The following is an 18,112-nucleotide window of genomic DNA, read 5'->3' as shown; positions in this document are numbered from 1 at the left end:
TAAGAATCTTCTCTCCTTTTTTTTTATCACAGCTGTTCCATCTTCAAAACTGGAATATTGCATTTCGGGAAAGTTGGGAAAAGGACCAGCTGGTTGGACTCCTTTTCCTCTATCCTGAGGGCGCATGACAAGTGATTGCTTAAAGAATCGTAGAGGAATAAAGAAGTTTTTAGGAGACCTAAAGGCACAGTCCTGGAAACGATTTCTGTCCAAACTTTTCTTCTTTTTTATATAGGAATAAATATATATATATATATATATTCTTCGGGATCACAAGAGAATTTTCTTTTCCATCAGGGATAAACCGAGCGTAGAATATCAATAGAAAATTGTTTTCGATTGTCGAACAAATAACTCGTAAATAAAGATAATTAAAATTCTCTTCATATAAATACATAATTATTACGAAAATAATTGATATAAACTAATTAATAATAAATCATTTAAACGTTATATATCGTTACCCCTTTATATAAATTTTCAGTTTATCAAAGGATTTTCTACACATTTACTAAACAAACAAACCCGAGATTTTGATTAGAAAATTGAATAAACAAAAATTACTTTTAAAACGTAATGAGATGAAGAAAACACAAATTCTTCTTTTAATCTAACCTTACCTTAACATTAAAATATAACAAATTTTTATAGAAAAATATAGTAAGAGAAGAAAGAAACTGAGCGCTCTTCATCAGAAATCTCTTGCTATTTTATTTTTTTTTTTTAATTTTCCTCCACAAAAAATATATTTATATCTAATTTTTAAAGTTTATAATATATTTAAAAATAATCGATTCTTATATTTTTAAATATTAAACTTCCAATTGAAACAACATTCGTGATTCTTTTAATGATTCATAACTCGGTGCCTTGTTGTTAGCTTTTGCATTGTCTCTACCTTCACAGAACATGGAGACTTGGATAAGACTGACGTAATTTAATAACCAGACAGAATTATTCGCTTCGGGCATCGAATTCTTTTTCGAATGTCTATTAAAATTCTTATGAAAATGTCAACATGATACGAGGTGTAATGTGTTTAAAATATGAATAATTTTTAATAAACACAATTTTAAAAAAATAATAACAACACAAAAAATCTAATCTCTTCCCTTTATAATCGAATTACTTAATTAAATGACAACATGAAAAAAAAATTAAACTTACTTTTTGTTTATTAACCTCTTCCGGAGAGTCACATTTAGGCGTATGTAGACAATCTTCGAATAAAAGTTCCCTTTCTAGACTACCACACACGTCACACTCGTTATGTTTCCACTTTAACAGCGACCAGGGGTGAATCGAAACACCAGTTTTATTAATTCCAACAGATTCGCTCCTAATTAAACTATCCGATTGCATTTCTCGAATCACAAAAATATGCTTAATTTTCTGCAAAAAAAATATATAATAATTTATATTTTTACTCGACTTATTAAGTAAATTTTCTCTTTGTTTTTGCTAGAGCAGAAAATTGACCTTTTTTTCTTTCCTCTTTCTTTTCCAATCTTTACTTCTACTCTAGCGGAAAAAATGTTAATTACACGTTTNTATAGATAATTTTTTCCCTAGCTAAAAAAAATTAATTAAATTGATTTAATCGTTTTTCTTCCGAGGAATAGAAAAAAATTGTAAAAATGTTAATCAAATTGTCATTTTATACTCAGTTATTTTAATGCTTAATACTCACAATTAGTTTAGGTATCAAAGATATTTCCGTCGACACACAGTGACTTTTCTAAGTGATTAATTAATTAGGAACTTAACGATGTGGATCATAATGCCAAAGATCTATTTTTGTTTTGATGATGGATTGTATGTCGCCATTAAATAAGTTATAAAAACGTTACAATAAATGACTAAAAGCTTTATTCGTAATTATGAAAACAAAATGTTGCAGGAAGAAAACAAGATGGATTCTCTCTCTCTCACACTCGCTCTCTCTCTCTCTCATTCGCTCTATGACAACATACAAAAACAACAACAACAACAACAAGAGAATTATCTCGACGTTTGCGCATTTAAAAACTGGAATTTAATAGTTTTAAATGGAGGAAACGATTTTTCCAACACAATTATCCTTACGGATAAAATCTATACATGCGGATCAATTAGTGACTAATGATAAAATACGCCAGACTAAGCCACATCATCACAGAAGAGTAGACATAATTCCTATCCATTTTATAAATTCCTCGTCCAAAATATAATCTTCATAAAATATAACAAGGTAACGATAATTCTATTTTTTACCTAACTTTACCGGGAAAAAAATTAGAATTCTAACAAAGAAATAGTTGCATGTTCCAACAAAGTCAACGTCCCTGTGGGATTCCTTAATCTCTTCAAACGCATTATCTATAATGCATTAGTCGACCAAAGATTGGTTTATATGACGAGCCTGCAGGTGTGTGAGAAATTTGGCTTAAATTTTCATCCTCACCATAAAAACACATAGAGAAAAACCTCCACTACATGACCGGCGACACAAAAACTCCAATAAACTAATTACATTTACGGTATGAAATATAGCTTATTTTTAAGGATATTAACAGCGGTATGACACAGTAAAAAATAATAATAATTAGCTACATAACGGTAAGACGATCGTAACTAGAAATGATACAAAAATTAGGTACATATATAGATAAATATACATAAAACCATGCAAAGATTAAAATTGATATATGCATATATCGGAGGAAAAAACAAAATATTAGTTAGATAGATAGATACACAAAGGAAAAGGCATTACAGCGCATATAGCAGACTTGACAGTAACCGTTAGATTAATGTTAATCCACAAACCCAAGTGGAAAGCGTCAGCCATTGTCTGTTAAAGAGGCAGACTCCGGCACACTCACCTTATTCGTTGTGGAAGTTAAAGCAGAACCCGTTTGTAAGTCGTCTTCGGCTTATCGATGTGGTGTCGTTCTATGTGCGTGATGATTGTATGGTTAAGTCCTTGGAAAGTGAAAACTAAGAATGTAATAGGAGAGAATACCGAAGCAGATTTTTCCTACGAATTTGTAATAACAAAGTAGGACGGCTACAGTTGACTTATTAAAGCAGATTTAGTAAAAAGATGTCGATTGTGTTGAAACAGAATGGAAAAACAGAAGAAAGAAACGATAGCAGCTCAACTTGTCTATAATATAACTCAACACAACCTTTCTTTCGCCACGTGTTGAACTAAATGTCGACCTAAGGTCTACAATAGATGCGATAAATCCGTCGCCACACCACAGCTCATTATGATCAAACGCATCCGCCGTCCCGTGCAATAAAACTAGTTGCTAGCCATAATAGTTATATACAGGGCGGAAATATATTCGAAACATCGTAAAATAACGTCCGATCTTTCGAAACTTTAATAATTACAACAAGTTTTAATCGTCTCGAGTAAATTCGCCGACTGTAACGGAACTACATCGGCGGCGGAACATATCGATTAAGGTGTGACGCGTCTGACCCAGAGGATCGGAGAAATGGCGTCTGCTAACAGTCGTTGTCATTTTGTAAACACTTAGTTAATTTTTAAGCCGATAACATTTAATTTTAAGCCAACTTCTTATTGTTATTTTCTACTCGGTTCCTTGTCGTTTTTTCTTAGTTTTTAAGATAGTGGGATTTTTAAAATAGGAAATGGCGTCCGGTAGGTGACAGCACCATTCGTCCAGGAGGGAAGGTATAATGGCGGACGAGAACTGGTAAGGTTCTCGCGTTATCTCGGTTCGGATGGAAAGAAAGCTTTAAGGGGAAAAGTATTTTAATGATATTAAGTGAGAATTATTATATTTAACAAGCTTATCCGATTCAATATGGCCGATGAAGCGTCAGGTTAGTTTATCTAGAATTTTTCTAGGAAAAGAACTTCTCGAAATATTTTTCTAGATATTAAGATAATTAGTCTCATTTGACGTTTATATAATTACATATTGATGTTTAAAACTTGTTTAATTAAACGAAAAGCGGAAAATGTTTTCCCAGCATCCACCGTATCCCATTTCCATTCTCGCACCGATTTTAAAATACATTCAATTATAACAAACTACACTTATTGAAAAATTCGTCAGAAAATTACATCAACCCTTTCCATTGTCCTTACATTTTTTATTTATTTATTTACTATTCTTTTACTAATAAAAACGGGAAAAAAACTTTAAAAACTTTTATTTATTTTATACGTTTAAACGAGAAAATAAATATAACGGACATTATACAGAGTAATTTTTATAAACGGAAGTTTTTTCCGTTTATAATAAGCGAAGCGATGAATTGAATGAACATCGCTTGCCTGCTGTTTTTACCCATGACTACTTACAATGGCACGATCACGTGACATCTTTCACGGCCACACAAAGCATGATGTAAAAAAAAAAACACAAACACACACACACACATACACATATAATACATATAAAAAATTCCCCCTTCTTCTCAATCTCATTCCCTTGTCCAGTTTATATTCTAGTTAACTTTATAGAATAATGAATGAAATTTCATTTGCATACATTTTCCTCGCTGCTTTTACAAGTACACAAACTTTACAATGTACACGAAATTTATGCTGATGAAGTTATTTGAATATGCCTTTTATATGAAACTGCACATATCTGAAAACACAGTTATAATTTATATAAAGATATAAGTAATATTATTAACAATGAATGAGTTTAACATATTTTTGCGTTATGTACTACTGTTTGTGTATAAGATTTAACATTTTTTTTAACGTTTAAGGGGTAAAAAATGGTAAAATATTACATAAACAAACACTAAATAAGCTCATTTTTTCAATATCTATTATTATACACACCTGCAGTAAGTGTTTGTATGTGTTATTCTATAAATTATATATACACAAATTTAACTTTTCCTTGTATTTTAGTTTCTACATTTATTCATAATAAACTCCCCTTCAATGTTTTTAAATCATAGATTTCAATATATAACTCAACATCTTTTACCTCTGTATATAATATTTATATCGTTATACACGTATACGATGCATACATTATACGTAAATATATTTTTAGGTTTTATATTTAGTCATAATAAACCTTTTTTCCGGTGTTTTTATGCTTAATTATTTTAAAAAATTGCATAAATTAAAGGAAATATAAACGTGTGAGAAGCAATTTCTGATTGGTAAATTTATAACAAAGAGAAGATCGTAAAGGCTGAAGATGCATATTTATATTTCTATGTATATTTTTGTATATGTTCATCAGACAATATGTTTTGTTAACGTGGGCTTTTCTTTCAACAATGTTTAGTAACATTCACGCGAAAAAAACAAAGGAAAAAAACACTCCTGGTTAATTAATTTCGTTTCCACTCATAACGTGAGCATGTATACATAATTTATATCAACATGTATATGTAAACATATATACGAATCACTAAAAAAACATTTAAATATATTTTTTTCCTACATTTTTATGATTAATTTATATCCATTTGACGAAAATAACGAGTGGAAAAAACTTTTAAAAATGTCTATTAATTGTGTACACGAATCTTAGATGTTAATCTCATGAATAATTTAGTACACGTGTACGATTATATAACCGCGAATCAATCATTTTTATAATTTTTTAAAAGTATTTTTTAACGTATAGAAAATTTATTTTTTAATATAATATAACCTCTGCGCGTACCCCCTTTTTTTATAAAAAAAAAGTTGTAAAGTTCTTGCAGCAGAAGCGATTTTAATTTACGTTTAGCAAGAGATACAATTTTTCACGAAATTTCAGACAGACAGGAGAAAGTTAACTAGCTTAAATTGATTATCTTACGCATCACCAACTAAATGAATAACAACACACTTATGAATAAGTAGTGAAAAATTTTCCAAAGGATTTGATGGAACATTGCCTTGACTCAACCAAAATTCCTACAATATTGACTCGAATCTTTGTCCAAAATAGGAACAAAAATTGAAGAGTAGCTCGGAGGCAGTAGCCCTCATACAAATGATGCCATTTCAAAGAAACTTTGCTAAGATATTCTCTGAACGACTTCTATTGAAAAGATGCCCCTATAAAGGATATTCAAATTGGGCTAAAAACTAAAAAAAATGGAAGGAAATAAACTTTATATATATTCACGTCGTTACATAACCTTAATACTAATGAAACTGTAATCAATATTTTGAAAAATTACTTTTTCTTTTTTTCCTTCTTACATCTCTCTCACCTTTATAAGAAAGTAATAAAATTAATTTTATATCCGTAATAATTTAATTAATGTCTCACTTTGTAAGAATTTAACATAATTTTCTCCCTTTCTATCGCCACAATACGTTTATAAATTGATTAAAAACATTTAATTAAAGCCTCGTTTGCATTCTCTATACCTTCGTTTATTTGAATAATAAATATATTTTTTTCTATTCATATGTTTTAATAGGCGATTAGATAATTTTAGTCTTTATATATACTAATAAAAACGGGAAAAAAACTTTAAAAACTTTTATTTATTTTATACGTTTAAACGAGAAAATAAATATAACGGACATTATACAGAGTAATTTTTATAAACGGAAGTTTTTTCCGTTTATAATAAGCGAAGCGATGAATTGAATGAACATCGCTTGCCTGCTGTTTTTACCCATGACTACTTACAATGGCACGATCACGTGACATCTTTCACGGCCACACAAAGCTGATGTAAAAAAAAAAACACAAACACACACACACACATACACATATAATACATATAAAAAATTCCCCCTTCTTCTCAATCTCATTCCCTTGTCCAGTTTATATTCTAGTTAACTTTATAGAATAATGAATGAAATTTCATTTGCATACATTTTCCTCGCTGCTTTTACAAGTACACAAACTTTACAATGTACACGAAATTTATGCTGATGAAGTTATTTGAATATGCCTTTTATATGAAACTGCACATATCTGAAAACACAGTTATAATTTATATAAAGATATAAGTAATATTATTAACAATGAATGAGTTTAACATATTTTTGCGTTATGTACTACTGTTTGTGTATAAGATTTAACATTTTTTTTAACGTTTAAGGGGTAAAAAATGGTAAAATATTACATAAACAAACACTAAATAAGCTCATTTTTTCAATATCTATTATTATACACACCTGCAGTAAGTGTTTGTATGTGTTATTCTATAAATTATATATACACAAATTTAACTTTTCCTTGTATTTTAGTTTCTACATTTATTCATAATAAACTCCCCTTCAATGTTTTTAAATCATAGATTTCAATATATAACTCAACATCTTTTACCTCTGTATATAATATTTATATCGTTATACACGTATACGATGCATACATTATACGTAAATATATTTTTAGGTTTTATATTTAGTCATAATAAACCTTTTTTCCGGTGTTTTTATGCTTAATTATTTTAAAAAATTGCATAAATTAAAGGAAATATAAACGTGTGAGAAGCAATTTCTGATTGGTAAATTTATAACAAAGAGAAGATCGTAAAGGCTGAAGATGCATATTTATATTTCTATGTATATTTTTGTATATGTTCATCAGACAATATGTTTTGTTAACGTGGGCTTTTCTTTCAACAATGTTTAGTAACATTCACGCGAAAAAAACAAAGGAAAAAAACACTCCTGGTTAATTAATTTCGTTTCCACTCATAACGTGAGCATGTATACATAATTTATATCAACATGTATATGTAAACATATATACGAATCACTAAAAAAACATTTAAATATATTTTTTTCCTACATTTTTATGATTAATTTATATCCATTTGACGAAAATAACGAGTGGAAAAAACTTTTAAAAATGTCTATTAATTGTGTACACGAATCTTAGATGTTAATCTCATGAATAATTTAGTACACGTGTACGATTATATAACCGCGAATCAATCATTTTTATAATTTTTTAAAAGTATTTTTTAACGTATAGAAAATTTATTTTTTAATATAATATAACCTCTGCGCGTACCCCCTTTTTTTATAAAAAAAAAGTTGTAAAGTTCTTGCAGCAGAAGCGATTTTAATTTACGTTTAGCAAGAGATACAATTTTTCACGAAATTTCAGACAGACAGGAGAAAGTTAACTAGCTTAAATTGATTATCTTACGCATCACCAACTAAATGAATAACAACACACTTATGAATAAGTAGTGAAAAATTTTCCAAAGGATTTGATGGAACATTGCCTTGACTCAACCAAAATTCCTACAATATTGACTCGAATCTTTGTCCAAAATAGGAACAAAAATTGAAGAGTAGCTCGGAGGCAGTAGCCCTCATACAAATGATGCCATTTCAAAGAAACTTTGCTAAGATATTCTCTGAACGACTTCTATTGAAAAGATGCCCCTATAAAGGATATTCAAATTGGGCTAAAAACTAAAAAAAATGGAAGGAAATAAACTTTATATATATTCACGTCGTTACATAACCTTAATACTAATGAAACTGTAATCAATATTTTGAAAAATTACTTTTTCTTTTTTTCCTTCTTACATCTCTCTCACCTTTATAAGAAAGTAATAAAATTAATTTTATATCCGTAATAATTTAATTAATGTCTCACTTTGTAAGAATTTAACATAATTTTCTCCCTTTCTATCGCCACAATACGTTTATAAATTGATTAAAAACATTTAATTAAAGCCTCGTTTGCATTCTCTATACCTTCGTTTATTTGAATAATAAATATATTTTTTTCTATTCATATGTTTTAATAGGCGATTAGATAATTTTAGTCTTTATATATATACATATACATGCGCTTTAACACAGGAATTAAATCTTTCAAATACATATTTAAGAGATTAAAATACTCATTAAAAATTATTACATATATTAAAATATGTTTAAAGGATATAATTAATAAATATATGTAGATATTTATTTATTTTAATATTTATTTAATTGATTATATCCTTCCTATAGATAATTAAAAATGCTTTAATGGATTTTCCTTAAAGTTTACTTTAAAAAATTCCTGAATTTTTAACTAATTAAATCCTGTAATATTTTTTAAATTAAAGTAATTAAAACTTTTTAATGTATCTTCTTTCAATATTTACATATAAAATTTATTATTTTACACGAAAATAAATTATGTAAATAATTAAATCCTTTGATACATATACACAACGTTTTCTCTCGTCCATACTTGTTTAAACATTAGAAACCTTATTATTAATATGTTTCTTATAATATTTAAATAATGAATTTTTTAAAAATATATTTAAAATTATTGCATTTATGCATATTTTCCTTAATTTTGAACAATTAAATTCTCAAGTATATTTTTTCGTGACTCGTGCAGATGATTAAATCCATTAAGCTCATTGTTAGCAATGAGTATATTTACAATGCATTCGCAGCAAATTTTATTTTAAACGTAAAATAAGTTTTAAACCTCAATATAATACCTCACTCGACGTTATAAGAGCAATGCGTAAGAAATTGCACAATGAATAGTTCCTAGTTATGGAGTATACAACTTGAAGGATGGGGGATGAGGATGAGGAGGGAGTTTTCATCTGGAAACGATCTCTCATTTGTGTTTGAACTTGTGTTAAATTTGGAAATATCTTAAAGGAAAATATATAAGAGCACTCCACTGCAAAATATAACTTGTCAAGTTGGCGATTAATTCGACTGTTATAAAAGGCATTGAAGTAAAACAATTTCGAACCGAGTTGCAATTTTATTTAATTGCTTCGGGGTCATTCTTCAAATTCTGTAAATAAGTTTATTAAAATTATTAATATTATTATTATTTTTAAGTCATTTGTTATAATACAGATGTAAATTCCATATGCTTCTCTCATTTTGAGACTGTATTAAATTCATTTAATTTAATTAACTGCAATGTTTTAAGCGGTTATAAATGGTGAAAATGTATTTTAACCTTAATAAATTATGCTTAATTTTTTTTCTATAATTTCTGAGTAATTTATTGTGTGGTTGTTTACGATTAATGTATAGAACGTATACAGTTAAACCTTGATATTACGCCTTCCTGTATAGCGTCACTTTCGTATAACGTTTCCTCATAACAATTAAATGGTAAGTATCCTTAGTTATCTCTGAATTACCAAATGTAGGATTTTGCACTGTAAACGACATTGTATGGCTTTTAAACTTTCAAACCTCAAATTTATGTGTATATCTCAGTAACATAAGCCATTTTTTATGTTTGGGATTCTGATTCTTCGGTTTATCGCCACACTCGATTTAATAACAATTTCAGAAACAAAGCGTTGTATCGAGATTTGACTGTACAGATTTTTTAAAATATATAATATATGCGTATATTACTCCCGAAAATCTATAAATTTAATAAAAATATTATAGATTTTGTAAATAATATAATTAAATATATCTCTTCGGTATTTATGATATTTTAATTGCTCATTATCAATATTTATCAATATACTGTAATTACAAGATAGTTATTATCTAAATTTTATATAAAAAATTACTAATCTTACAGATTTTATTAGACAAAAAAGGGGAAATATTAAGAAAATGTGTAAAAAATCACCATACAAAAACTTCATTTGAGAATAAAATAATAATAATAATAAATTAATCATTAAGTATACAGATTAGAGCGATAACTTTATCCTTTTTTCTGGAAAAACTGTAATAAAAAAAGAATGAGACATTAAAAAAGTTTTTAAACCGATTAAACTACTATTTATATAACAAAATCTCGCGAAGATGTGGCGAGTAACAGCTAAGGAAACTTTAAATTTTAAAGTTTTTCACACTTTTTCCTCTGTTATTAACGAATATAACATAGAGTTACACGAGGATAATCTTTCTCAACGAGTTTTAAATGATCGTAAAGCTCTTAAAGGGTAGTAGAACACGTTTTAGATATGCAGAAACGGATACAAATTGGGCATGGCCTTTATTCATTCCAGTGACGATGAGTAGAAGCAAACGTAACAATCGACCAGTAACACACGAGATGATTCCCGTAATGGTGCGTGAGGTAATTTGCACCAAAAATACTCTGTTCAATCTAATTGTTATTGTTCTCTCGAAGACAGCGGATGTCTCGCAAACCTCAAATTTCCAAGTGTCTAAAGACCGTCGTACGGATGATCGGATCAAATTACTTAATGATTAATTCCATCCACTTGAAATAAGCAAAGATCCCTACTCAAATCGAATTTTTATCATTTAAACTATGTTAATCATCACGAAGAACTCGTGTACAGTTTCTTATACCGATTTATAATTATGCAGATTTACTCATAAATGACGTCATCTGATACACGCGACGAAGCTTTATTTTAATCTGAAGTATTTACTTCTTTAATTTACAATAAAAAAGTGAGATAATCTCGAAGAATTATGACTTAAAAATCAAATAAATCAATAGATATTAAGTAAAATTGCGTAAATTTTTATATATTTGAAATTATAATTCTGAAAATGTGTTATTTTAATAACCATCTTGCCATTTGTAACTACGAAAATTTGGTAAGTTAGAACCCCTAGTTGAGTGTCGAGGGTGTCGTAATAAATTTCTATTAATTCCTGAACTAAATGAAATTCATACTGGTAGGATAGTAATGCTGAAAACATTACACACGAAACTTTAGATGCATTAAATACTTCGGATTATTTTACTGTTTTCTAAATAATGTAAACGTAAATTTCAATATCTTCCTTACATTATTGGAAAATTAGAATTTGTATTTACATATTTAAAAATGGTAACTTTCATTAATTATAGAAATTATTTATGATGTATAGATGAATATTAGTCGTTAAAAATTACAGTAAAACAGCTCAAGTTCTTACATTTGTATACAAACATTGATCTACCTTTAAAGTCATATGCATAAGATGTATATTTAAAGAATTAAAAAACAAAATTTGAAATTAGTCAGTTCAATTATTTTTGTAAACTGATATAAAGTGAAAAATTTTTGGCCTCAAATCACTAATTTTAGAAATTTATATTTAAACTCTTACCTATACGCGTATAACGTGCAGTAAAATATTTGAAGATTGCTTGAAATTCTCAACTGTTTCCGTTCTTTTTGATATATTTTTTTGAAAAAATATATCAAGTTCTGTACTAAAAATATTTTCATTTATTAATTATACTGTTAATATCGCTTCTAAAGCTTGTTTACTGAACACGTTCCTTGTGGAATTGTTAACACTGATGTAACTGTATAAAATAATAATTATTACAGTTTAATTTTTAAAATATTATATATTTTTATGGATATTAAACAGTTAATATTGTTTATTCCGTGTAAAATTGTTAATACAATAAATTAAATTTATACTGATAGGAACGATCCTTATCAATGCACCTATACTTACGATCCTATCAGTTATACAGTGATAAGGATCACATTATAAGGACTATAATTTAATATTTAAAAAAGTTACACACGCTTTTATAGACATTTTTATTAGTTAAAGTTGCTAAATATATTTCTAGACGAGACACTAATAAATTTTCGAATTAATTACACGTAAAATCTGATGACGTGGACGAGTAAAATAAACTTTTTCCATTATAACTCTTAAATAAAAATCAAAATGAGAATATTGATAAATCGAATCTAAAAATATAAATTCTATATAACAGTTATACATTAATTCGATTTATCAATATTTTCATATTTTTAAAAACGTATAAAAATAATTTCTCTAGCATCAGAGAAAGAGAGAGGGGGGAGAGATTTTTCAATTTTTTCCCCTCTCTCTCCCCTGTTAAATAATCAGAAACATGAAGTAAAGTAACATACGATCCATTAAATATTGAAAGAATAATTATAAAAAATAAAAAAATTGTAATTACCTTTTCGTTTGATGTTATCTTTTATGCAAATGTAGTCTAAGGATATTGTATTTTGACATCTTTTGGGGGGATATTCTAGAAGATTTTAAGACAAACTAAAAATACCATTTGTATTCAGACTTGAATTTTGTATGAGTATTTTTCTCTAGAATTTTTTTTCTATTTTTTAGTAGGAGAATTTAGAGATATTCAGGATCTGGAAAGGACTTTACTTTACCGATTCGGATGATAAATGATCCGATATTAACAAGATTATTTATCAAGTTTACGAGAGAAAGTTAATATAGAATATAACGTAAGCGATAGAAAAATTTCTAGATTGTTTGTCAGACAGCCAATTTACAAAATATTATAATTTCTACAAATAAAATTACTTATAATAATAATTATAATAAAGGCAGACGAGTTAAGTCCACTTGCAGCATCATTTTTAATTTATACTTTTCTGTATAAACAACCCCAGCTTCGTGATAATGAATTAATTGAAAGCTTTAAATCTTATAAAATAAATTTTATACAATATTTTGATTTATTTTATTAAAAATAAGTAGAAAATCTCATTGAATATTTAACAATTTACGTTAATTTTTACACAACCTATCAACGTATTCTCAGTAATCGTGATTAATAAGGTTTGTGTAAAGTTTAGGAAAAATTAAAAAAAAATAAAATGAAGTTAATTATAATTAAAAATATTTAATTGTAAATTTTATAATAATAGAAGTTAATTAATGAAATTAAATTACTTTCAAGTGTAGTTTAGACAGAACGTAACACAATATTCGCGTGTTAAACGATGTGTAACTGTGTTTATAGTCTGATTTAGTTTAGAATTATAAGGTCTTTGATGATAAAATTAAAGTTTTTGATGATAAAATAAATCAGTATCTTGTAATTAAGTGTTTAATATAAGTGTTAGACATACTTTATTCTCAATCTCCTGATGATATTTTTCCATCCAGATGTAAAACGATATCCCAAAGATAATGATAAGTTACATGCCTAAACTTAGCCACACACTGATGACATGGATTTAAGATAGCTTCCACATGATCACTCGACAATCTCCAAACCCGGATGTCACTCGGTCATCTGGATATCTCGCTAACTAAGTAAGCCTACCTCCATCCTCTCTGTGACTGTCTATCTCATTAAATCTTTGAAATCTGAAGATTTACTGCGCTGGGAATATAATTCAGTATAGTAATTATAATTCTCCCTCTTAAGATAGGGAAATTTAGCGAAATTAAACGGTGTGTTCCGGGCCACGAGGCGAGAAAAATGCCGAAATTCTGTTGTTCTACAATGCTTGTTTTCAATTTGGCATCGTTAAAATTGCATCATCTTTCGACAAACAGCATCTGCGTGAATGGGATAAAGAATTAAAGTAACATATACAATGTGTACCTAACTCGAGATAAGAGGCTCCATGATAGTTGTAATCAAATGTAACGCCTCTAACAAAGAGAACTGATTTAATTAAGTTTAACACTTGTGTCATAAGTTAATGAATGTTGTTAATTGATATTAACTTTTATTTTGTTATTTAAATTGGATTTTTTTCCCGTCTCTCCCCCCTTTTCGAAAGATATCGCCCAATTTAATTGACTAATTCAATAATAATAATTAATAATAGAAAAATTGCGATTTTTACTACGTCTAATGAACATTATTAATCACTAAATGATAATAATTGTAACCTGTTTAAACGGAATTGAATTTGAAAAAATTTTCCTTTTATATAAATATTGAATATTCTTTATATATTTGATGTATATATATATATATATATGAAAAATTGAATTAATTTAATTAAGTTTATTTGCTCTCTGTTCTATGTTAATGAATGCTGTTAATTGAAATTAACTGGGTTTTGTTAAATCATGCTTTTTTCCAAGAGATATTAGCTTTGTTTAAGAAGATTAATTGAATAAAATTGTTTGATGATAAACAGAAATAATGTTTAAAAAATATATATTAATATAATGTTTTTGCTATTTAATTATTAAATTTATTTATAAATGTAATTAATATAAATTAGATTTTTTGAATTTATAACTTATCTAAGTATTGTGTCAATATATTATCTTAAATGCTTAATTTGGAACCGCTAATAACGGCCTCCTCCCAATAACGGCTACCTCTAAACGGTGGCCATTTTTTAGAATTTTTTTTGGAACATAATTTTATATAAAATAACCTCCGAACAATGGCCATTCTTTATATTTCTATCAGTGGCCGTTGTTCATAGGTTTCTATAACTAAACTAATAGGACATAAATGTTATAATTAAATTAAATATAATTTATTTATCTTATTTTGTGAAATATAAAACAATTTTACTGATAATTTTATATAAGTTAGTTGATGTTAGGATTTCAATGATTGAATTTCTCTCATATCCTGATCATAAAATAAATATATAAATTTTAAAAAATTCCAGATTAATTAGTTAATTTGTCTTATAGAATTCTTTTTTAAGCATTAAAATAAATGCATTTTTATGTCTTTTGAATGTCCGTCTGTCTTTCTATCCGAGAAATTTCTCGGAAACTTGCGATAGAGAATTAAACTCTTAATCATTTTATCTCTGTTTTTCCTATTTTAATGTATTTAATTTTTAAAAATAATTTAAATTTAATAATTATTAAAATGTTGTCAAAAGAAAATTATAAGTTAATGACATATTAAATATTATTAACTGTAATTATCATTTGAAAAAATGATTATTAAGATAAAACAGTTTGATTGATATTTAAAAAATTTATACACGTGTACTGTACCTTTCTGACATTTATTGAATAAATTAAGTGCAGGGTGGACCAAAATTCAGTTAACATTAATTTTTACACTAAGCAATTCGCGAGTATGTATTGTGTATTGAACACTAGAAGGATCTTGTATTCAACTATTTTTGTAGTTTATTAAGTGAAAAAAGCTTTAATATGGTTAACCGACTTTTGGGCCATCTTGTATAAATTCAAAACTTTGGAGGTTAATAAATTAATTTTAAGTTTATAATTCTTAAAAATAATTTAATAGAAGTCAATTTGTCCTTCTATAGAAAAATCCATTTTAATCATTATAAAATATTTTCTTTGTATGTGTGTGTGTCTGATTGTCTGTCCGCGAAATTTCTAGTAAAATGGATGTAGAAAATCGAAATTTTCCATTTATACAAATTGTATAAATTTATTTTTTCTTCGGTAAATCTATTATATCTATTCTTGCGAATTTTTTCCTCCGTTTTAATGCTTGTTTTTATCAATTATTCTCGCGTTTATATTAGTTTCTATGTTTAAGAGAAAAGAAATAAGATAATGCAAAAGAATGATAGAGTATTTTTTCCTTGCTTTAAGAGACAGGAACGTCATTTTATGTAAAATATTTTAAGATTTTTGTACAGATGTTTAACGTAAGTTTTTAAAATATGGCACCATAATTTAGATAACATCTCCCTTATATTCCTCTCGTCCAATAGTTTCATATTATGAAATTGTTCGTGCTAGTAGCAATGTATCCTCGTATCTCTCAGCCGTTTCTGATTTGATTCTATGGTAATTTCATAATATTAATATTTTTACAGTAACTTTTATGGTAATCTAAGCATTTTTGGTATGGTATGTGTGGGATTAATCATAATACTTTTGGTATGATATTTGTACAGTGTTTTATAGTAGATTTTGTGATAATTTACGCAGTTTTGTTCGGTATTTTAAAAGTAATTTATGCCATTTTTGGTATGGTATTTTAGTACAGTATTTATGGTATTTGTACAATACTTTATGATATTTTTATATCAGATTTAATGGTAATTTTTAGTATTTTCGATATGATGTTTACGGTGTTTGTATAGTGTTTTTATGATATTTTATAATAGATTTGTATGGTAATTTTTGGTATCTTTTTGATAATTTTTAAACAGATTTTCACGAAAATAATGACAATAATTAGATAATGAATTTGTAATCGTATATTATACAATGTTATAAATATATAAAAAATAAACTGAATAAATGTATAAAAATTCCCTTTTCCGTTCAAGAAATAATTATAAATTGAAAATACATTAAGTAAATTTCATATATATTAGCTTAATTTATTCAACACACGTCACAATGTTATAGAATAACAGCAGGAATATTGTTGCATTATTATATAACAGCGTTTGTCAATTGATCAGCATTAAATTTTATTTTCGATTTATTCTCTATAATTTCATATATTAGAAAATGATGGTAAAAGTCGCAATAAATAATAAAATTTGTAATTTTTTTCTAATTAATAGCAATTTAATTATTGTTTAAATAATTTTCTATGTAATTAAAACGAAAGTTTACGTCGTTAACGTTGCTACTTTATTCTACCTTCCATTTTATGAGGATTTTTCCCATAAAATTTTCTTCCTTATTTCTAAAGAAGTCTTATTTCTTCAAGATGATGATGAGAATATTGTTTGTTTGGTAATTAATCAATGTAACATCATCATCATCGTCATCATCATCAACGTAATAAGATGATCTTAGTTTAGTATGATGAATCTTCATCATATTAAACTACTGAAGTATGATGTTTAGTATGAAGAAATAAGAGTTTAGCATGATGAATCTTTATCATACTAATCATCATCATCTTAGTAGAATGATGTTTAATAGAGAATTATTACCTGAGAATGAACTCGAAATAACCAAAAATTCTTATAATTTAAATTAATTTTTTAAATTTTAATTAAAATTACGCTTACCCTATAATAAATTTTGAAAATTTTACACTAAAAAAATAAAATACGTTCTAAACAATAATAAACATCGATGTTTTTTAATATAAAACTGATTTTTAATGCTGAAAAGTTAAATTTCTGCACAGAAAAACAAATATATATATATATGTTATATATGATTATTTATAACTCACCTTTATTAATATTGATTAGTTGGCTTCCTATTAAGTCAAAATACATAATATATAACGCGAGTACAAATTAAGTAGTTACATACCGTAAAGTGGTGAAACAAACACAGTTATTTATGGCATATGCCAATAGGTAAAATTAATTAATGTATAATTTATCTTTAGTATCTTTACAAGGCAAACAACCATGCCCATAAACTAGTGAATCTATGTGAATGCCACACTTAAACTATGTATATAGCTCTCTATAAGATCGTGTTTATTGCTCACAGCGGGATGAAGAAATGCTGTAAAGATATCAAAAAAAATGGAGGATATATCCAGCTTTAAATAAATCCTCTACTTATTTATGCATTAGATAAGTCGGAGGGAAGGAA

At 27.0% G+C, this 18,112-nt stretch overlaps 2 protein-coding genes across 6 annotated transcripts in view; one reads left to right on the top strand and one right to left on the bottom strand.

Annotated features, from left to right (window-relative positions):
- Nucleotides 1–3,233, bottom strand: part of LOC111615229 (ELAV-like protein 3) — a 46,884-nt gene extending 43,651 nt beyond the window's left edge. For 2 of the 5 annotated variants that reach the window (XM_023356639.1, XM_023356663.1), the window contains exon 1: nt 2,865–3,229. The gene's annotated coding sequence lies outside the window, so the exon portion shown is untranslated. Of the gene's footprint in view, nt 1–2,864 lie in introns of all 5 variants that reach the window. The other 3 variants (XM_023356669.1, XM_023356654.1, XM_023356647.1) reach the window with 3 other exon arrangements.
- A 454-nt stretch (nt 3,234–3,687) lies between these two features.
- The window catches only part of LOC111615192 (cytosolic carboxypeptidase 6-like), a 141,348-nt gene continuing 126,923 nt past the window's right edge, over nt 3,688–18,112 (top strand). Inside the window, exon 1 of the mRNA XM_023356604.1 lies at nt 3,688–3,840. Within this exon, the coding sequence (XP_023212372.1) occupies nt 3,822–3,840 (19 nt within the window). The 5' untranslated portion in view covers nt 3,688–3,821. The remainder of the gene's footprint in view (nt 3,841–18,112) is intronic.

The sequence above is a fragment of the Centruroides sculpturatus genome, unplaced genomic scaffold (genome assembly GCF_000671375.1).
Source record: "Centruroides sculpturatus isolate CEXI.00-Female unplaced genomic scaffold, Cexi_2.0 scaffold167, whole genome shotgun sequence".
Lineage (NCBI taxonomy): Eukaryota > Metazoa > Arthropoda > Arachnida > Scorpiones > Buthidae > Centruroides > Centruroides sculpturatus.
This window is presented reverse-complemented; position numbering and strand designations above follow the sequence as displayed.